Source organism: Pogona vitticeps, chromosome 1 (genome assembly GCF_051106095.1).
Source record: "Pogona vitticeps strain Pit_001003342236 chromosome 1, PviZW2.1, whole genome shotgun sequence".
NCBI classification, from domain to species: domain Eukaryota; kingdom Metazoa; phylum Chordata; class Lepidosauria; order Squamata; family Agamidae; genus Pogona; species Pogona vitticeps.
In genome coordinates, this window is record NC_135783.1 from 300,601,681 (window position 1) to 300,624,412 (window position 22,732).

Genomic DNA, 22,732 nt, shown 5'->3' on the forward strand with positions numbered 1-22,732 from the left:
TTGGTTTTGTCCTTCACCACCTACATGCATCTCTTGATTGGCCTATGTGTGCATGGACTGGTGACGAGACAGTTCCACACATGTAAATGGAGCCTGTTTGCTAAACTACTGTCATGGACTGATTTTAATACTTTTGTGTACAGAGCGCACGGCCGCCTACACTCTCATGCAGTGGGACTTTACAGAAGCACTAACTCCAATCGAGTAGCACAGGCTTTCCCAGCCGGCTCCATCCAGATGTGGTGGACTGCAAATTCATCATTCCAGTATCAGTTCCTATCAGTGATGATGGAACTTCTAGTCTGAGACTTCTGTCGCATTACAGGTGGGGAAGGGTCGGTATAGTACCTTCCTTTCTAATATGATTACTGCCAAGGAGTTCCACTCCCCCAGAATTTACAAGTAATTATTACTGTATTTCTAAAGGGAGGGGGAAGTGTCTGATTTAAAACAAAAAGTTATAGCTGGCTTCGGCAAGAAATAAAGTCCATCACTCTAGCTCCTAATCATCATAAATGGTGTTATCAGGCCTCTCCAATCACAGGCAGGGAACTGAAGTAATACACTACAGGTATATTTCAGTGTTCAATATTTCTTTACTAGTTCTTTCATCTAAACAGAAACATTTAAAAGCTTTGGTAGTATGCTTGAGACATAAAGCGTGGTAGCTTGAAAAATTCCAGAAATTCAAGTACTTCTGCTCCTGCCACCATATCTTCCACATCCATTATTTATTCATGTTCTATTGCGTTTTCTGTGACATTTGTATCAAATGAGCATCCAGCCCTGTCCAACAGGAAAAACTATAGTCATTTGTTAATTCCAATGGGAAGCATCAAGATCTAGAGATTGGATACTGCCTCCAAGTGGAATCTGGTGGGACTCTGAATTAGTCCATAGTAAATGTTCTGAATGTCTGAATGGTGTATGCATGTTACAAAGGGAATCTCATGTGTGATGTACACCCTTTGCCACAAGTTCAATCCCTAATATCTCTAAGGAAGGCTGCAAAAAAGACTCCCATCAGGAATTTTGGTAATGAGCTACATGTTTCAATGTCATTCAATGTCAAGTTTACTGGGGCTTATAGTAAGGCAACTGAACAGAGGACTGGAAGCTAAGTGAAGCTGGGTCTCAGTGCTCATATCTTGCTTGTTTGTTCATTCATTTCATTCATATCCTGCCTCTCTCCCAGTGAACAGGAAGTTTCATTTAAATGCCTGGCTTGCCTCAATCAAGCTTCAGAAAAACTGCATCTTCATTTCATTTGCAACGTCCTTTTTACATTATCATTATCGTTTAAGGGCTGCATAAGGGTTCCCTGATTCAGTTCTGAAGTCAGAGAATTTAGATTAAGACCTCTTTCAGTTCAGTCTTATATATGGTATGGTTATACAGCCATAACCAATCTGAATTCTGCTCAAATTTCAGAATCTTCAAACTCTCATCAGTTTGTACTGGGATTTGGAATGATTGCTTTTCATTATATACCCATCAGAGTGGGCTGCTACTGTTAAATCCTAGAAAAATCTGAGGTGGGATTGGGCTACTAATATTTAATGACTGTAACTTTTTTTTCCACTTACGTATTTGTAGCCACCTTCTGATTTGATGAAGTGAAACAAGTTTTACACAAATTGTCCAAGGTTTTTTCTTTTTATCCTTTACATCTTCTCTGATATGCAACATTAGTATTTCCAATATGCTAATACTGCTTTTCTACTCCATGATGGTGTCTGTACCTTCTATTTACACGAAGACCTGCTTTGTAAAGACAAAGAAAACACACCAAGTGAGACAGATTGAAACAAAAAAATCAAAATCAGACATGCTATGTTGAGATTGGTCACCAGAGGGTGTGTGAACTAGATTCACACACAATGAACATACTGGTATTCTCACACACAAATTAGCAAGAAAGACAAAAAGAGGATTGAGTGGGTTATTCAAATTAACAAAACAAAAAATTTGGAAGGTATAAGGCAGACTCAGACTAATGAAGATAAAAATAAAGAGCCCCCAAAACACTAACTGCAGGTTTTGCTGAGATGTACAACTAATAGCCAAAAAAAGGGGGGGCGGGAGGGAGAGACAAGAGAAGGAACTGAGTATATATTTTCAATAAAATCATACAGTCATTCCCTAAAGCAATGCAGGCAAGATTCCTACTTCAGATTACAAGCCAGAGCTATCAATAAGCAAAGTCCAGATCTTCTCTCTAGTATATGACCCATATGTCTTCTTATATATAAGGTGGCCCCCGAAGAAGGGAATGTATATATATGGTGTGGTTTTACATCTTTTTGCAGACGTACAGTTAGACTTTCTTTTAGTGTCCTGATCTAATTTGGATCTCATTCAGACCATTCCCCTCCTCTTTGGGCTTGACTCAAACTGGTCTGGATTCAGTTCAGAAGTTGGCCAGATTTTCTTTTTGCATAGCCCTAATGTACAGCATTGTAACAACGCTCTCTGGTGTAGGACAGGGGCAAGAAGAAATGCAGTCTGGCAACTGCAATACACCTGAAAAAGTCTTGTAGCAACTTAAGAGTCCTTTATTGTGGCCTAAGCAGGAATCGGGTGACTTCACAAGGTGGCTATGAGAAAAACCATGTTGCAGTAAACGTGTAAGTCTTTATGTGCAAGCCTTATGGTTGGGTTTGCAGCTATAAGAGCTTCTCATAATAAATGTGTGCTCATTTTTAAATATCAGGTCTTCCATATACAAATTAATTTGTATTTTACTAGCCAACTCTAATAAGTATTACTCATTAGATGTCAAAATACTATTAATATAAAATAGTGTACTGTAACGTTAGTAAAAATGGTTTCCCCAGGCATGAAAGTGTTGCTTAAATATCTTACAATGTAATATATTCTTTCTTTTATTAACTCTCGTTCATCAGGAAAAAAACCTTGCAGTGACTCACTTCTGGATTTTGTTTTGTTCTTCCTGATCTTATAAGAATTAAAGATTGGGCTTAAATTTATACACTTCATATTTCATAAACCTCTCTTCCCTACCCACAAATGGAGCCAAACCACACTTTGTGATGCCTACATCTTGGCATTGTTGTTTGCTGAAAAACAACACAGGACATGTTCTGTTTACAGCTGATGGCTAGAGAGCTCAGTGATTTTGGTATCTGGTTGTGAAGCCAGAGATTAGGAGTTTGATTCCCTCATTGTGGCTCCAGGGAGAAGAGCCAGCCTGGACGGCCTTGGGCAAGCTGCACAATCCCAGGGTGGCCCCCGAAGAAGGGAATGCAAACCCTCCTGAGTACTCTGTGCCTAGAAAAACTTGGACCATAAGTCAGAATTTCCACTTGACAGCTCATGATTATTATTATTAATGGTCACTACATTATGCAGTACTGAAATATTTAAGCATCTCCCCCTTAAAACACCTCTGTCGTTCAAGAGAAGAATGACTCCTAAAGCAGTATCCCACAGATTTAAAAACAAAACAATACCTTACATGCAAGTAAATTCAACCAATATAGCTACAGATAAACAAGCAGCGCATCAATTCGCAATTAAGATTATGCAGTCTGCTTTGGCAGGGCATAATGCCCGGCAAAGTTACGCCTGCACAAGGTTACGTCACATGGCAATGAACTGGATTCTGGACAAAGTGTTTCCCTTCTTTGATAGACACAGGGCTTATCTTGTGGCTCATGTATTTCTTACTTCTCACAGAACATGCTAGAGCTGGCTGTCTATGATGAAGATGCCGTCAGTACAGATGACCACCTCTTCACTATACGCTTCGACGTTGCTCGACTTCCATTTGGTGAAAAAGTTCTCATGTGTTTTAAGTCTGAAGAACAGGTAAGACCCAAGATAGGAAGATAAAATAACCCATCAGTATCACGTATTGTACAGCATGCCTGTAAAACATGTGACTCATCAAGCTGAATAAGGTCCATGCAGAATTTTATGTATGTATTTATTTAAAGTATTTTTACAGCACCATTCTCCTAAAAAGGATGGCATGGTTGTTGACCAGGAATCCTTAAGATTCCATATTTGCCTGGCTGCTTGAGACTTCAGGAATAGCAAGTGTGAATGTATTGCATGTTATTTAGCAGTTCAGTTTTCTGGAAATAGTATATGTCCTATTAGTGTGCATGAACATGCTGGCTGGCAGTTGCATGCTGGGATGTAGCCAGCTTATGAACTAGGTTGTGCACTTACTTGCACACCCAGAAACACAACAGATAGAAAACTGAAAACTATTGGCCCAGTTTTCTTATGGTTGCAATATTTTGTAATAGGGTTTTGGCCACTGATTTATTTTTATTTTTTAAGATGTTCCTTTAATACATACTATATAGCACTGTAGCTTTATTTTGATTTCTAGTTTATCAGTCAATTATAATTTCCACCAGGGTCTCTCAAGGTGAACAGAGTTCCTTGTTTGGCCAGGTTGTGTCTGACACTTTGCCCGCATCTTGTATTGGTTTTGCTACTAAAAGGTAAACCGATCACTGCGATCCATTGGACAGATTTCACTACTGCTAAGACTGAATATGTCAGTCTCACTTTCTCCAACATTTTAGTTTTTCAAGAAATTTGTGAATTTTGGAAAGATTTTCTTTAAAAGAAACGAGGCAAAATTCTTAGCATTGGCCACATGCATAAGGAACAATATGAAGATGATCTCTGCACTTTCTTTCCATAAAATTCAGTTTTTTAGCAGCCAAGAAGCCTTATTTTGTTAAACAGAAAACTTTTCATCAGGTCAGCACTAAAACCATCATTTTTGTTTACACTTCCTGCTGCCGCAAGTGAAGCTGTTTTTTAAAGTGTTGCTTAAATATGAAATTAAGATTTCTAATTCTAAAGAGGTTTGCCTAGGTTCCTGGCAAAACTCAATATTCATGATTTGATTACTTTCTCAGTTTGTGGGCTCTTCTAATCTTCAAGTGGGATGTGGTGGCGCTGCGGGCTAAACCGCAGAAGCCTGTGCTTCAGGGTTAGAAGACCAGCAGTCGTAAGATCGAATCCACATGACGGAGTGAGCTCCCGTCGCTTGTCCCAGCTCCTGTCAACCTAGCAGTTCGAAAGCATGCAAAATGCAAAATGCGAGTAGATAAATAGGTACCACCTCGGTGGGAAGGTAACAGCGTTCCGTGTCTAAGTCACACTGGCCATGTGACCATGGAAGATTGTCTTCGGACAAAACGCTGGCTCTATGGCTTGGAAACGGGGATGAGCACCACCCCCTAGAGTCGAACACGACTGGACAAAAAAATGTCAAGGGGAACCTTTACCTTTACCTTTACCTAATCTTCAAATTCAATACATTTAATTTCTAAACAAAAGAAAATTATGTACCCATTTAAGTTGTTTTTATTTTTTCTGTATTCTTGAGGATAGGCACAAGAAGAGCTGGAAGTTGAATTTACAGTGGAGCCTGCGTAAGTGTTTTAAACTTTATCTTTTAAAATCTCAGTCATTTTAAAATGAAAAATGTGACATTATGGCTGAAATCCTATTGGTATAATTATGCCTGCAGAATGATGATGATGTCACCATTGGGAGAGATGTTCAATAACTAAAGACTTCCCTCTTCTTCTTTTCTGTGGATTGTCTGACTTGCAAATAATCTGTTTCATAGTATGGAAGCCACAGGACAACAGGAGGAAGTTGTCCATCACCAACATTCTTCACCTGTTAGTAACATTGTATGGTGGTAGCAAGAAAGACTTCTTCCTTATGTCCCACAGCTCCCCATGAAACGCTATGAAACAGATAATTGGCAAGTAGTAAAAGCGATGGGGAAAAAGGAGAAACTGTTTAATTATGAAAAATAACGCTGATAACATTATCACCTTTTCATAGGTGTAGTAACACCAACTAGATTTCAGTTGATATGTACACACAAAGATATCCTAGGCAAAAATGGTCAACTACTGGACTGCTGGATAGCTCAGTGGCTGAGGTTTATGGCTGAGGAACCAATTCCCCATTGTGCCTCCTTGAGAGTGGCTGGACTCAATGACCTATAGGGTCCCTTGCAGTGCAAAGGTTATTATATACTATGGAATATTATGCTCCTACATGAGAAAAAAGTTCCATATTGTGAAAAATGCACTAAACCTCTTATCTCACTGGGCAGAGAGAAATTTTTGAAATTTATCATTCTGTTGAGTTAAAATAAGGAAAGATTTACATCCCTATTCATTAGAATATTTCCCCCCACCCAAGTGAATTTCTTGTTAGTATACGAGGATGCAGGCAGACATAAAGGTTATACAAAGTTTTACACAAATTCAGAATATATCAAAACTTCTATAATTTGAATATAAAATATTGTTTTTAAATTGTATTTCAGTTATTTCAATTTTGATTTTGATTTCAACATTTTGGTTTGATAGACACTAACAAAAACTTTTTTGATAAATGTTTGGACAAAATAACATATTCGCTAATTTAAGTTAGATGTAAATATATGTGAGGACATATCATGCCAGAATTCAATAGCAATTATGACCAATAAAGCTTATCATTATATATTCAAAATATCCATCTGTTTATTTTTTTCTCTAGATCAGGACCTCCTGAAACCATAATCACAAATGGAGTTCTAGTGGTAATTTTTATATTATATTTCTGCAGATTTTATCATTCTTGTGTGCCCTGTTGAAATTCGAGTTTTTAACAGCACAACTTGTTTTTCTACTGACAGCCTTATTTGGGGTTAGTATTCAATGAATTCAAAATAAATTTTGGCCATGTATCTGAACTCAACATAGGAGGGCAATGTGACAGGATGACATTTCTCATAATAAGACTCGAATCTGTGAATAGTTCCCACTTCACTTTCCTGTCATGAAGGGACAGAATTTAAAATTTTAGATTCAGATTCTTAAATCTGATCATCCTAATCTGTTTTTTTAAAGAAAATAAATGGAGGTGCCCTAAAAATCTTCTTTACAGGCCTAAAATTATCACATTTGCCATGAAGTGGAATGTTGATTCCTACATTTAGAGCACCATCAAGCCAAAGTTACATCATTTTGATGTTCCACTTGTTTCAGTGGAAGACTGTAGCACAGAGATGTATTGTGTGGAGCCCTCCACATGCTGTGACCTGTAACCCCTGTCTTCCCTTTTCGTTATTTATGCTGGTTGGCTACCAGGAGTAGATGCGGAACGCTGTAAGAGGTGGAAGGCTACATTATTGCAGATATCCGTTGATTTTTATTCTTGCATTGAACAGAGGGTTGGATTCAATGACCTTACAGGTGCCTTCCAACTTTATGATTCTATGATTTTCTGATTCTGTAATAGTTGGGCCTCACCCATCTAAACTTATTTAAGCACAACCACGTTATACATTGATTTAAATGTATTTTGGTTACATATTGCTTTCTCCCTTTATTTTCAACATCATTGATGGAAAGCCAAATCCAACTTCCATATTCACTACCATTGCTACCTTCCATGGCAACCCAGGATTCATTCTCAGTTGAAGCTGACATAGTCACATATAAAGGGCATACAATATCACAAGAGCCTCTCCTCTTGCTCTTGAACAACCAATAAGCAGGGAAAATAGAACTGTTTCTGTATTACTGAACATCTGGAAGACTCATATCAATTCCAAGAATTCTTCTCTGCTAATAACAGGGCCTGCTATTGCTGTAAAAATGTCCTATGGGTACACCCTATTAGTCCTTCTGGAAATGAACGTCCTGATTACATTGCAAAGTAATCTAAGACAAGCAGCCTAATAGAATTGTGAAATTTCATTGGTTTTATTTGCTGGCTATTTATGTTACAGTGTCGGGAGGTTTGCAAATTAGAAGCTGAAGTGGATCAGAAGACACGACATAAATCAAGTGAGTGTGTATGGATATGTTTATCATTCATCATAGCTTTTTTTAAAAAAAATATTCATGTCCTATTGGGTAAAGGAAAGGTCATAGGGAAGGGGATTTGGAATAAGGTACTGGGGTAAATATGGGAATGGGCGAATTCCATTCAGACGATTACCATATCTACTATTGTGGGCAAGAAGCCAATAGAAGACATGGAGTAGCATTCATAGTCAACAAAAGAGTGGGAAAAGCTGTACTGGGATACAATCTCAAAAATGATAGAATGATTTCAATATGAATCCAAGGCAGACCTTTCAACATCACAGTAATCCAAGTTTATGCAACAACCACCAATGCTGAAGAGGCTGAGATTGACCAATTCCATGAAGACTTACAACATCTTCTAGACCTGACACCAAATAAAGACGTTCTTCTCATTCTAGGGGACTGGAATGCTAAAGTAGGGAGTCAAGAGTTAAAAGGAACGACAGGTAAGTTTGGCCTTGGAGTTCAAAACGAAGCAGGGCAAAGGCTAATAGAGTTTTGTCAGAGAACAAGCTGGTCATCACAAACACTCTTTTCCAACAACACGAGGCGATTCTACACATGGAAATCATCAGATGGGCAATACCGAAATCAGATTGATTATATTCTCTGCAGCCAAAGATGGGGAAGCTCTATATAGTCAGCAAAAACAAGACCTGGAGCTGATTATGGCTCTTATCATCAGCTTCTTATAGCAACATTCAGGTTTAAACTGAAGAAAGTAGGAAAGACCACTGGGTTAGTCAGGTATAATCCCTTATGAATACACAGTGGAAGTGAAGAACAGATTTAAGGAACTGAATTTGGTGGACAGAGTGCCTGAAGAACTATGGATGGAGGCTCGTAACATTGTACAGGAGGCAGCAACAAAAACCATCCCAACGAAAAGGAAATGCAAGAAAGCAAAGTAGCTGTCCAACGAAGCCTTACAAATAGCAGAGAGGAGAAGGGAAACCAAATGCAAGGGAGACAGGGAAAGTTACAGAAAACTGAATGCTGACTTCCAAAGAATAGCAAGGAGAGACAAGAGGGCCTTCTTAAATGAACAGTGCGAAGATACAGAGGAAAATAATAGAAAGGGAAAAAACTAGAGATCTGTTCAAGAAAAGTGGAGATATTAAAGGAACATTTTGCACAAAGATGGATAAAAATGGTAGGGACCTTACAGAAGCAGAAAACATCAAGTAGAGGTGTCTTAATATTGTCTTCCCATATGTCTTCAAGTTAATATTGTGGCCCACATTGTGGCCTCTTTTATCATACATTCTTTAACTATTTCATCTTTCATTTTTAATTTTAATAAATTATTATAAACCTTTTGATCAATTTTTCCTTTACATTCAGAAGTACCTTATCTAGTGGTCTCTGTTCCTTAGAGAAGCCTATTGTTTTGTCCCTTGCATATCTTGAATCTATTTGTGTGTTTGTCCACAAATCAAATATTATACCTTGCTCTTCTAATTCTTCTCTTAATTTCATACTTAAGTCTTATTTTAACAAATCTTTATATCTCAAGAGTTTCTTCTTTTCCATTAATGTTGAATGTGTGAATGCTTCCATTGGTGAGACCTATTCAGGAACTTTTTGATAATTTTCTTCCCGGATCTTAGTCCAAACCCAGTTCAAAGCTTTCCTTATCAGGTAGTGCTTGAATTGTTTGTTATCCTTTGCTTTTTGATACCATAGGAAGGTATGCCATCCTAAGTTTAACTATTATCCTTCTAATTTTAGTATTCTGTCATTTTATAAGACTATCCATTCCTTTATCCAAACTAATGCACAGGCTCTATAATATAAAAACCAATCTGTAAGTCCAAAGACTGCTCTTAATTTTGTGTCTTGCAATGCTTTTATTTTTATTCTAGATTTTTTCCCCTTGCCAGACAAACTTCATTTGTTTGTAAGGTTTTGGAGTATTAATTGTTTTGTAAGGACTGGTATTGAAAAAGAGATATGCGGTAATTTTAGGTAATATATTCATCTTTACAGCTGCAATCCTCCCCATAAATGATAATTGAAATTTTGACAATTTTTCCAGATCTTTTTCGATCATACTAATTAATTTGATCTAATTGTCTTTTATCAAAATACTTGGTTGTTTTTGTAATCTGGATTCCTAGGTATTTAATTTTTCCCCTCCTTAAAACCCATCATTTCTATTAAATTTTGGATCTCTTCTTTCTTCATATTTTAGTCAAAATTTGTGTTTTTTGTGTATTTACTTTTAGTCCGGATACTTGTCCAAATTTTTTATTGTTTCTGTTAATGTCCCTATTGAATTCATTGGATCCTCTAGAATAAAGACCATGTTATCTGCAAACACCTGTACTTTATATTCTTCCCTTCTTATTTTGAGTCCTTTTATATCTGTGTTCTAACTTGTAATAATGTTTCAACAAATAGTACAAACAGTAAGGGAGACAATGGGCATCCTTATCTTGCTCCTTTCTGTGTTTTTTATATTCTGTGTTATTTCGCCATTTATTCTGATCTTCGCTTTCTGTTGTCTATAGATAGTCCTTATTGCCTTAACAAAATCTTTTCCGGCTTCCATGATTTTTAGTTGTTTTAACATGAAATTCCAATGGATGTTGTCAAAGGCCTTCTCTGCATCAAGAGAAATCATAGACATTGCTCTTCCTGGTTGTGTCTCATAATATTCTAACACATTTAATAATGTTCTAATATTGTTTCTCATCTGTGTCTTAGGCAGAAAGCCTGACTGATCTTCATGAATTATATGTACAAAAACTTTTTTTCAATCTGTTTGCTAATATTGAAGCATATATCTTATAGTCTATGTTCAATAGCGAGATTGGTCTGTAATTTTTAATTTCTTCCAGTTCAGTTCCTTCTTTATGTATTATTGATATTATGGCTTCTTTCCATGTAGGTGGAATTTCTCTTTCCTGTTCAATAAACTCCATTAGTTTCTTGTATGGATTCACTAAAACATCTTCAAAAGTTTTATAATATTCCGCTGGTATTCCATCTGAACCTGATGATTTCCCATTCTTTTTACTGTTTGTCATACCTTACTGTGCCAAACAGAATTTCTTACATTGTTATAAGAAATGAATGAAAATCTGCAATTAGCACTTGAAAAGAGTGTTCTTCAATGACAGAAATCGCTATAAACAGTATTTAAATTACATACTACAAAAAGATATAATCTCTTTGTCTGTTTCCAATGCTGTGCAAAAGTGCTAAAAAGAACAGAGGAAGATGCCCTTGTTTGAGTAGATAACAACAACAACAACAACAACCATAACAATTGTGTGCTGTCAAGTCAATTCTGACTTATGATGACCCTTTTCAGGAGTTTTCTAGGCAGAGAGTGCTCCAAAGTGATTTGCCATTCCCTTCTTCTGGAGGCATCCTGGGCTGGCTGTGTTCACAGGAGACACAGTGGGGGAAACTGAACTCTCAGTCTCTGGCTCTGCAGCCAAACTCACTGAGCTATCTAGCCAGCTCATTTGTTTAGATACTTCTCAGTAATTCCAGTGCTTATCTTATCACTAATATCCAAGAATGGTTCAACAATGCTCCGTATTGGAACATTAGGCACTATCTTATACAGTATTAAGTTCATGAACCCTGATATTGCTGACACTGACAGCAGCTCCCCAGGGTTTTGAGGCAGAAGTTTTCCCAACCCATCTGTGAGTGCTGGGATTTGAACTTGGGACTTTGCATGCAGTCATGTGAAAAAGAAAACACACCCTGAAACACCCTCTTCTGAAGATGCCAGCCACAGAGACTGGTGAAATGTTAGGAAGAACAACCCTAAGAACATGGCCAAACAACCCAGAAAACCCACATCAACCAAAACACACACTCTTTGAATTCTATGGTTTTACATATCAGGACATAATAAACATCATCTGGTCCTATCACAGAATTATGATCTTTCACAAATGTCTCATCTGGAAAAGAGAGTTGCTGGAAGTGCATTTTCCCGCCGTCTATCCAATTCAGGAAGACTACCAGACCATTTGGGTAGAATGTGGAGGGACTCTGGAGGGGGGGGAGTGTGAAGGGGGACATTAGCAGGCAGGAAATGCCTTCCACTAATACCACCCTTAATGTTTATCCTGAGGTATTAAGCTATTTGAAGGATTTCAAACACAGATGATGATGATGATTCTCTGTATACTTTTGCCTCTTATCTTCAGAGAAGGATCTTTCGGTCTCTGTAAAAGGATCTTGTGAAGGCTGCCATTCCTTCAGGATGGGTTCAGATGCCATCGTTATACCCCCTTGCCCAACGACATTTCACTATGCCAAGTACAAGGAACCCACTCTGGATGTTGTGCTGCCAAAAACAAAGCCACGCTACAATCCTGTACGTCAACTTCTTTTAATAACAATGCCAGTTCTACACATAACCAGAACAAGCCTTTTCTGATTGAGGTGATCCTTTGTTTTCCACAGTGTACCTGTTCTTACCGCATCAAAGAAGATGTTCCACCGGTGATGTTGAATTCCCTTCCCGTCGGAGAGAAAGTGCCAATAGTAGAGGTGAGCCCTTGTTTTCAGCTTTAGGAAGTAACTGCATAGCATGTTAAAATTATTACGCTAGTAAGAATAGATTAGTAGATTGAGAGAAGAGGAATTCTGTGATATTCTCCACACGGCATCTTTACCACAGATTTGTGGCTCACAGATTTCAGGATCATTTGCTTGTTCCTTGGACCTTAAGAGTTATTGGTTAAATTCTGGGGAAGCAATGTCTTCTTGTAGGAACAGCTTCCTCAAGCATGTGTGGCTAGCCTTTATTGATCCACCTTTAGGTTGTAGGCTGCAACATGAGAATGGCAAGTGCTGACCTTTCCAAACCTGATGCCTTCAAGATGTTTTGCGCTACAATTCCTGTCAGACTAATTTGTTCTGGGCTGCAATATGAGAATGACTTCAGTTAGCCTTCTCCATCCTGGTGCCTTCAAGATGTTCTGGACCAGAAACTCAACATCCAGCATGACTATTGGTCAAAGACTCTAGGAGTTGCTGATGATGATGGATAGTTGCAATAGGGATAGAGACACAGGAGAAGAAGCTCAGCTATGATTACTTAGATGGCAGTTAGCTTTCAGGCAGGAGTAGTTAACCTTTATTATTTTAGGGGGAATGCTTTCATTTGATTCATTTAATTATCTGCACATGCATTGCTTATTGCCTTTGCATTGTTTTGGAACTGTACAACCACCTTTTTGAATTCTTTATACCTTTCTTATAATTTTAACAAACTTATCTATATTTTAACCATGTGATGCTTCTGGAGGAAAAAAGGATTTGAGTGTCTAAAGAAGGTGCCTTGGCCAGAGGCTATGTTCACTAATTTCATTATTTTGGGTGGTCTACCTTGTCTGCTTGGTGTGCTAAGTACAAAGTGCATAGTCAGGAGATTTTTCTGCCTTAAGTAAGGAGACAGGTGAAAACCTAGATTAGAAGCTTGACCATAGTGCTAATTCACACACCCTCTGGGTATCACCCAGTCTGGGGTTAAAATGGTGGTGAGTATAGTAACTAGAGTGGCCCCTTCACCTACTGGAATGCCCCCAGGCATTTAGAATATTACTTATTTTGCAAAGTGTTGAATAACCCGAGTTTCAGTAGTACATTGATTTAGATGGATAAAAACATTTCAGTTGTGATGGGAACAGTTTTGAAACTGCAGGTTTAGAATACAGTCCTTGGGTGAGGAAAGGGAGTAAGCTTATACAGTATATTATAGCATTATGTGGAGATATCTTTATCCTTCATGTGACGCTGGTTTGTCATGTGAAGCAGATTCTAACATAGCTGGAACAATGTTCTCTATATATGCACGTACATCCAAAAATAAAGAACGACTCCTATGCAAAGAACCTACTCTGTGGCATTAGAGTCCATGTAACAAGTAACACTACATACTACATCATACAAGTAGATGCTTATAGGAATTTAAAACAAATTCCAATGCATAAGGTAACCATCAAAAAACTGGATATCTTCATATCTATCTCATTACTCCATATAATCTACACCACTCTCTGTTCCTTCATGTTTCTATAAATTAATTGACTTTGTGGTTAGCATTTATTTCATTTTGTGTTAACAAAATTGAAGTTTAATCTAGTTAAGTAAATATTTACAGGGATATACTTACTTTCAAGTAAATGTGTTTATGACAAACATCCTATTCAATGATTTTCCTGCCGTTGAATAAGGAACTATTTGTAAAATCAGGGATTATCACCCCCAATTCTGAATGAATGATCCACATTAAACAATGAGTGACTTATAGAATCTTACTGTTTGATTTTCAGGAGAAAAAGTACAATTTGCATGTGAAAGTGGATGAATGGTAAGAAATTTTAATGTTTATTGTTTTTTCTTTGTTAAGGACATAGTTTAGTCACCTGGCTAAAGATCCAGAGGTTGGGAGTTCAGTTCCCCACTGGGTCTCATTGACAGGGGCCAGATTCAATCCACAGGGTCTCTTCCAGCTCTGCAGTTCTAAGATGATGATGATGCTTATTCTAATTATTGTTGTTGTTGTTGTTGTTGTTGTTGTTGTTGTTGTTCTTCTTCTTCTTCTTCTTCTTCTTCTTCTTCTTCTTATTCTTATTCTTATTCTTATTCTTATTCTTATTATTACTACAGTGGTGCCTCGCATAGCGAGGTTAATCCGTTCCGGATTAACCCTCGCTATGTGAAAACATCACTAAACGGAACGTAAAAACCCATTGGAACCCATTAAACATTGTTTAATGCGTTCCAATGGGCCCTAAACTTATCATTAAGCTAAGTTTCCTCCATAGCGGCAGCCATTTTCGCGCCCTCGGTAAGCGAGGGGAGGGCGCGAAACGCTGCGCGTGGCCATTTCGGGGCTTCCGGCGGCCATTTTGGAACCACCGAACAGCTGATCCGCGGGCATCGCAAAGCGAAGATCGGTAAGCAAAACGCTTACCGATCGTCACTATGCGAGTTTTTGCCATAGGGACCGAAGCTATGCCTCCACATTAGCGATCCCGAAAAAGGGATCGCTATGCGGATTCGTCGTTATATGGTGTGCTCGTTAAGCAAGGCACCACTGTATTATTATTATTATTATTATTATTATTATTATTATTATTATTATTATTATTATTATTATCATCATCATCATCATCATCATCATCATCATCATCATCATCATCATCATCATCAACTAAATTTGGCATCATATTTTCATGAGTTCTGATTTTTGGATGAAACACTTAAATAGTGCATTTGATTTATAAACAGCTGACACAAAGCAGCCGTTGATATGAAATATTTGTATTTGTTCCTATAAGGGATACCAAATAATATATTATAAGACTGAATCTTACAATGTAAATTCCCTATACGCTTACTAAACAGTAAGACATTACTGAATTCAGTGGTTCTTATTTTTATTTATTTTTTATTTATTTATTTATTTATTTATTTATTTATTTATTTATTTGTTTGTTTGTTTGTTTGTTTGTTTGTTTGTTTATTTATTTATTTATTTATTTATATCCACCCATCTGGTATATTCTACCACTCTGGGCGGCTTAAGTTTAGTTAAGTAAATACATCATCACAGGTTTAATTTATTCCGTATTTCTTTTGTTTATTACATAAATTTATATTCCGACAAGTGAGCTCAAGATAGCATACATGGTTTCACGTCTCCCTTCATTCATTTTGATAGTATTTCTCTCAAGACCTATGGTAGAACAGCCATTCAAGTGCTGCCGTTGTTTATGAAAGCTCTGGAGCTTTCATAGAGCTGATGGACTCAGCGCTGTAATTCTTTAGAGTAATGAAAGAGCTTCTGATTCAGTGCATGCATGGATGCCTTGAGCAATTTCTCCTCCACAAAGGCCTGTTTCAAGGCCTACCAATGGCAGCATCTTCATTCCATGGACATAATTGTGGCTTTGGGGTGGAATGCCCCCTCCTTTGCTCCTCCCCACCAACAGAGAGGCAATTTCCACTCATCCTAGTTTCCTTGAAAATCTGGAGGTTCAGGTTGCTCTTACTGTTATTTTGGAATTTAATCAACTAATCGTTAAATTGTTATGGTTAAATGACGTTATCAAGCATTAAGTCCCTTTATCGGGAGAAAGGCAGCATACGAATAAAACTAATGAAATAAGTAAAACAATAAATCAAAAGTCATTTATCAGGAGTGGAATGAATGTTAGGTTACAATGGATCTATGATTGAAAGAAAAATAATGTTTAAATATCAATTGGAGAAACACAAGAACAGTTCCTTTTATCTGCTTTCACTTGAGCTGCTCAAGATTGGGAAGATACTATGATATCTGCTTAATACTTTTAAAATATTATAATAGCCTGTGTCATGAGCACACTCCTCTACTGCAGTGAGCCCTGGACCCTTTGTGCACGACAGGAGAGGAAGCTGAACATCTTCCATATGCGTTGCCTCTGACACATTTTTGGTATCACCTGGCAGGACAAAGGTCCACATAGAGTAGGCTTAGAACGAGCTGGAATTTTTAGCATGTATACATTTCTGAAACAGCAATGTCTACGTTGGCTCGGGCATGTCGTGAGAATGGGTGATGGTCGGATTCCAAAAGATCTCCTGTATGGAGAATTAATGCAGGGAAAGCGCCCCAGAGGGAGACCACAACTGCAATACAAGGAGATCTGCAAGCGGGATCTGAAGGCCTTAGGAATGGACCTCAACAGATGGGAAAATTTGACCTGTGAGCGTTCAGCCTGGAGGCAGGCATTGCATCACGGCCTCTCCCAATTTGAAGAGACCCTTGTCCAGCAGGCTGAAGCAAAGAGGCAGTCACAAAAGCAACAACATCAGGAAGCTGGACAGGGGACAGATTGCATTTGTCTTCAGCGTGGAGGGGATTGTCACTCTCGAATTGGCCTCCTCAGCCACACTAGATGCTGCTCCAAGTCCTCCATACAGAGCACATTACCATAGTCCTTCGAGACTGAAGGATGCCTAACTAACTAAGCATTTATTTATTTATTTATTTATTTATTTATTTATTTATTTATTTATTTATTTACTTACTTACTTACTTACTTACTTACTTACTTACTTACTTACTTACTTATTTATTTATTTATTTATTTATTTATTTATTTATTTATTTATTTATTTATACTAGATGCCCGGAATATATTTTTTAAATGTATTTCCAACATTATTAAATTGTAGAATTCTTAAAAGATACGAAAACTTGAATTTCTTTTATGGCTTCCTTAAAGTGCTTGTGGCATTCATAGAAGAGTTAAACAAATACGTACAATTATTGCTGCTAATAGAAGCGTTAAATAAATAGGATCTTGGCAAATCAACACTTATGGGGAGTTCCATTGACTGAGGAAAACTATTCTAATTAGGACTAGCAGTTGGAGACAAAGAGCCTCAGTCTCCTTTCTTCACCAAGTGGTCTTATTTAGGATTTATTAACAGATGTATTAAAGGATCCAAAGCAGCTTACAGTACTAAAAGAAAAAAGTTAAATTTTTAAAAATCCCTCGCTGGGTGTTTTTAAGAACCATTTAAAAACTTGGCTCTTCAGGCAGGCTTTCCCTCATGTCAATTCTTGAATTCTATCTTTTCTGTTCTTTTATTCCCCATCTTGATCATGCTATATTAATGTTCAAATGTTTTTTGATTATGAATATTGTTTATTTGATTGTTGTTTATTTGATTAAATAAATAAATAAATAAATAAATAAATAAATAAATGAATAAATAAATAAATAAATAAATAAATAAATAAATAGTATGTGAAATCACTAACTAACCAATGATTATTTCACATAATACAACACTGAATGAATAATTTGCTAATCCTTATATTTCTGGTTGATAAAACCTAAGATTTCTCTTTTATTTAGATAAAATACAATGTACATGTTTGTGTGTATCCTAGTCATTGTAGCTGCCCAGGAGACCTTGATGTGCGTTTGGGATATGATCTCTGCCAACAGGAGCAAGTGTTCTTACATAAACGACAGCGAAGAGTGGCTCAAGCTGTTAAACAGGTTCTCCAACTAGATTATGACTTACAAGATCATGAGGTACGTCTACCGGAATGTTGACAGATGATTATCTACCACTAAAGTGACCTTGTTCTAGTATACATGACAGGGGAAGTCAGCACTTACTGATGCTCTTCCCGGTGGTGTAGTCGTAACTTAGAAGTGCAGGTTCTCACAATGACATTATGTATAGCCACCCTTTTCCCCACAAGAGTTCCTCAGGATGCAGGCTACAGCACCAGTTGTTCCTGTTGTTTAGTTGTTAAGTTCTGTCCAGCTCTTCGTGACCCCATGAACCAGAGCATGTCAGGCCCTCCTGTCTTCCACTGCCTCCCAAGTTTTGGTCAAATTCATGTTGGTAGTTTTGATGACACTGTCCAACCATCTCGTCCTCTGACGTCCCCTTCTCTTCTTGCCTTCACACCTTCCCAACATCAGGGTTTTTTTTCAGGGATTCTTCTCTTCTCATGAGATGGCCGAAGTATTGGAGCCTCAGCTTCAGGATCTGTCCTTCCAGTGAGCACTCAGGGTTGATTACCTTCAAAATTGATAGGTTTGTTTTCCTTGCAGTCCAGGGGACTCTCAAGAGTCTCATCCAGCACCACAGTTCAAAAGCATCAATTCCTTGGTGGTCAGCCTTCTTTATGGTCAAGCTCTCACTTCCATACATTGCTACTGGAAAAGCCATAGCTTTGACTATGCGGACCTTTGTTGGCAAGTTGATGTCTCTGCTTTTTAAGATGCTCTCTAGGTTTGTCATCGCTTTCCTTTCTATTTGCCAGGAGGTGATGGGACCAGTGGCCCTGATTTTAATTTTTTTTTGATGTTGAGCTTGAGACCATTTTTGTGCTCTCCTCCTTCACCCCCATTAAGAGGTTCTTTAATTCCTCCTCACTTTCTGCCATCAGAGTGGTACATTTTCATATCTGAGGTTGTTGATATTTCTTCTGGCAATCTTAATTCCGGTTTGGGATTCATACAGTCCTGCCTTCCGCATGATGTATTCTGCATACAAGTTTAATAAGCAGTGAGACAATATACAGCCTTGTCATACTCCTTTCCCAATTTTGAACCAATTAGTTGTTCCGTATCCAGTTCTAACTGTAGCTTCCTGTCCCACATATAGATTTCTCAGGAGATAGATAAGGTGTCAGGCACTCCCATTTCTTTAAGGACTTGTCATAGTTTGCTGTTGTCCACACAGTCAAAGGTTTTTGCGTAGTCAATGAAGCAGAAGTAGATGTCTTTCTGGAACTCTCTGGCTTTTTCCATAATCAAGCGCATGATAGCAATTTGGTCTCTAGTTCCTCTGCCCCTTCGAAATCCAGCTTGTACTTCTGGGAGTTTTCAGTCCACATATTGCTGAAGCCTACCTTGGAGGATTTTGAGCATAACCTTACTTGTGTGTGAAATGAGTGCAATTGTATGGTAGTTGGAGCATTCTTTGGCACTGCCCTTCTTTGAGACTGGGAAGCAGACTGATCCTTTCCAATCCTCTGACTACTGCTGAGTTTTCAAAACTTGTTGGTATATTGAGTGTAGCACCTTAACAGCCTCATCTTTTAAGATTTTAAATAGTTCAACTGGAATGCCATCACCTCCACTGACCTTGTTGTTAGTCTTGCTTTCTAAGGCCCACTTGACTTCACTCTCCAGGATATCTGGCTCAGGGTCAGTGCACATTAATAATTGGAGAGTGTGCAGATTAAGTACTCCTCAAATAATCCACATTAGAACAAGAATAGTTTCAAACAATTTATTGTTCCTGAGAAAATACAGTGGTATCTCTACTTTCGAACGTCCCTACTTGCAAACGATTCGAGTTACAAACCATTTGCAAACAAGTTGCTTTGACTTGCGAATGGGGCTCGACTTACGAATCAAAAAAAGAGACAAAAAAGCCTTTCCTGCCCTTTTTTGACCTACAGTAAGTTCACCTTAGGTCAAAAGAAAAGTTTAAAAAAAAATTTCACACCCTTGTGGTAGAGTACGAATTAACCAGCTTTGCATTAGTTCCTATGAGAACTAATGCCTCTAACTACGAACAGCGCCTTGACATACGAACGCAAAACAGCAGCTACGGATTAAATGATTTTCAATGCATTCCTATGGGAAAGTTTGCCTCAATTTCCAAACTTTTCGACGTACGAACTTAATTCCAGTACGGATTAAGTTCGTAAGTCGAGGTACCACTATACATTTTTTTCTCCCAACTGCTAGGAGTTTTGCACCTAAGCTTAAAGAGAACAGGGAAGTCTGAAGAGGGTGGCAGGTGATATTATAGTTCCTATTATTAAGACAGTGCCAGGGCTTTGCTCCTGCAAGCCTTTGCTCTACTACTCAACTGCCCCTCCCCTAGTATTTATCCATCTATATCCTTTCTCTGACGTAGATATGTGCTGGTCTAGAATATATTTTAGAGTATATAATATAGAATATATTCTAGAGTATATTTTTCTGTAGGAAAACAATATGTAAGCTGTTTGTTTTCAAATGATTGAGCATCAAGTACAGACTATAACAGACAAAGGCCTCTTCTTCAGGCATTTATTTTGGCTACAGAGGTAACCACTCGCTGCATTCAGGATAGCGGTTGGGCTACCTTGATCCTCACGTTATCCTATGCAAGGTGCAATTGAGCCACCCAATAAATAGCAGTCAGCCTAAACCTAACCAAATGTTTTATCCTGCAATGAAACCCTCCATTCAAATTGCTTGTCTTTGCTTTTCTAATTGTCTATTTGGTCAATGCATTTACTTCTGACCATGTGTTATCCAGGTTCCAGTGGTGGGAGTCATGACAACAGGAGGCGGGACAAGATCATTTACAACAACATATGGCTGCATGAGTGCTCTCCAAAAATTAAATCTCTTAGACTGCATAACATACATATCTGGCCTGTCTGGCACTTCATGGTAAGTAAAGCTTAATGTCCTTCTGGAGACTATTAATGGATTGAGAAGTGGCATGTTGGAATATCTGCCAACGCCATCATGCCTTTATACAGCTCTATGGTGTGTGTGAGCACACTTGGAATGCTGTGTATTCCAGTTCTGTTCAACATACAGTTGAACAGTACATAAGGTCCAGAGAAACCTAAGCAATGGTAAATATTCTTCCACTGTTATGTTCCTGCCTTTTTGCAGTTGGGTTAGGATGTTAGAGTTTTTTTCCTTCCCATGATTCCGTTTCTGTTTTCTTAGTGAAGCAGAAATTTGCCACTGCCAAATTTCCTAATACCTGTCTCCTGTTTCTCTTTCTATGTCCTCTGTGCTGGAGGTGTACAAATAGTTCTTCCAGAAATGTGTGTGCAAGCAATAATGCTAATGAGATTTCTTTCATAGGCATCTAGAAATGCACAAGTACAAGCATGGACATCAGAGCCATAACTACAAATGTTATCCTCTGGGGCTTTGCTGTTCGTTTAGTTAAGCTTGGGTCATGTAAGGTTGCATATCCCCAATATTGTATTGTGATCTTCCATTTTAAAACATACAGTAGAAGCTGGTTGGAACAAGAACTCTGATCTTTGAAACACAAATGGGACTCACAGGTGCATACATACGAACACAGACATGTAGACATACACAGAGTCCTTGTAGTCAAATTAATTTTTAAAAAAGAAGAAAAAAAGGCATAGTCCAAGCACTATGTCACATTGAAAATATCTCTCACATCACAATGTAGCTTTTCAAAAAGGATAACGTACAGGAGAGGTTTGATAGGCTTCTTCTCCTTTGACATGAGCTCAGCGTCTTTCTTGTATGGTACCGATAGTTTCTATTCCTCTCTTTTTCCTCCCTAAGCCCTACTTTTAATTAAATTATAGTTTTTAAATTTTAATATATTAAATCTAACAAATATCAGATTCAACATGAGAAATCTGTAGGGTGATACTCTACACCCTGGACTTTTTTGCTTTATGTTACTGTTGTTGCAGAAACAGTCATGATTTTGCTGATGTTTTTGGCATTCAGCTGAAAATGGTGATCAGCTCTCCTATCGAGGTTTAGGGCCTCGATACTTGACGGAACGCCTACTCCCACCAAGATCTACCCATGTCACCCGTGCAAGCCAGGAGGTGAGGCTGAGGAGCCTAACGCCGAGGCAGGCCCGGAAAGAAAAGACAAGAAAACGGACCTTCTCGGCGGTGGTTCCTCGCCTCTGGAATAACCTTCCTCCTAATATTCGCGCGGCTCCCTCACTGGGCATTTTCAAAAAGCAACTAAAAACATTGATGTTTTGGCAGGCCTTCCCCTCTGTCAATTCCTGATCTCCCCCCTCCCCCCTCCCCTTTCCTTCCACTCCCTACTGTCTGTCCCATCTTGCTGAAAGTTTTCCTTATGTAAAATTGCTTTTAATTATATTGTTGTCGTTTTTGCTACTGTAAGCTGCCTAGAGTAGTCTTAACTGATTAGATAGGCGGGATATAAAATAAATAAATAAATAAATAAATAAATAAATAAATAAATAAATAAATAAATAAATAAATAAATAAATAAATAAATAAATAAATAATGTATGCTGTAGCATGTAGTTTCCTAATTATTCTTCATTGCACTTTTATTAGTAGTCACACCTTTTCTTTTATAAATCATTTTGAAAGATTCCCAGAAAATAGGTATTATCACCACAGATGATTTCCAAATATGTTGTTGAATGCAAGATTGAAGAGCTTTGCAAAGAACGTTTGAAGTTAGTTATTGATGGCTTGATAGAAATTATGGGTCACTCCGATTGCAGCTTTGTGTGTTTTCTGGCATAGGTCCATTGCAAAATTCTTCTGGAGAACATGATGAGGAAACCATGGATGTACCACAATC

At 37.9% G+C, this 22,732-nt stretch overlaps 1 protein-coding gene across 1 annotated transcript in view; it reads left to right on the forward strand.

The window, feature by feature from the left end:
• Window positions 1-22,732, forward strand: part of LOC110079010 (cytosolic phospholipase A2 epsilon) — a 44,983-nt gene that overhangs the window by 9,646 nt on the left and 12,605 nt on the right. The window contains exons 5-13 of the mRNA XM_020793734.3: window positions 3,700-3,831; window positions 5,383-5,423; window positions 6,556-6,598; window positions 7,793-7,850; window positions 12,050-12,219; window positions 12,309-12,395; window positions 14,183-14,220; window positions 17,800-17,947; window positions 20,688-20,824. Coding sequence (XP_020649393.3) covers window positions 3,700-3,831; window positions 5,383-5,423; window positions 6,556-6,598; window positions 7,793-7,850; window positions 12,050-12,219; window positions 12,309-12,395; window positions 14,183-14,220; window positions 17,800-17,947; window positions 20,688-20,824 — 854 coding nt within the window. The remainder of the gene's footprint in view (window positions 1-3,699; window positions 3,832-5,382; window positions 5,424-6,555; window positions 6,599-7,792; window positions 7,851-12,049; window positions 12,220-12,308; window positions 12,396-14,182; window positions 14,221-17,799; window positions 17,948-20,687; window positions 20,825-22,732) is intronic.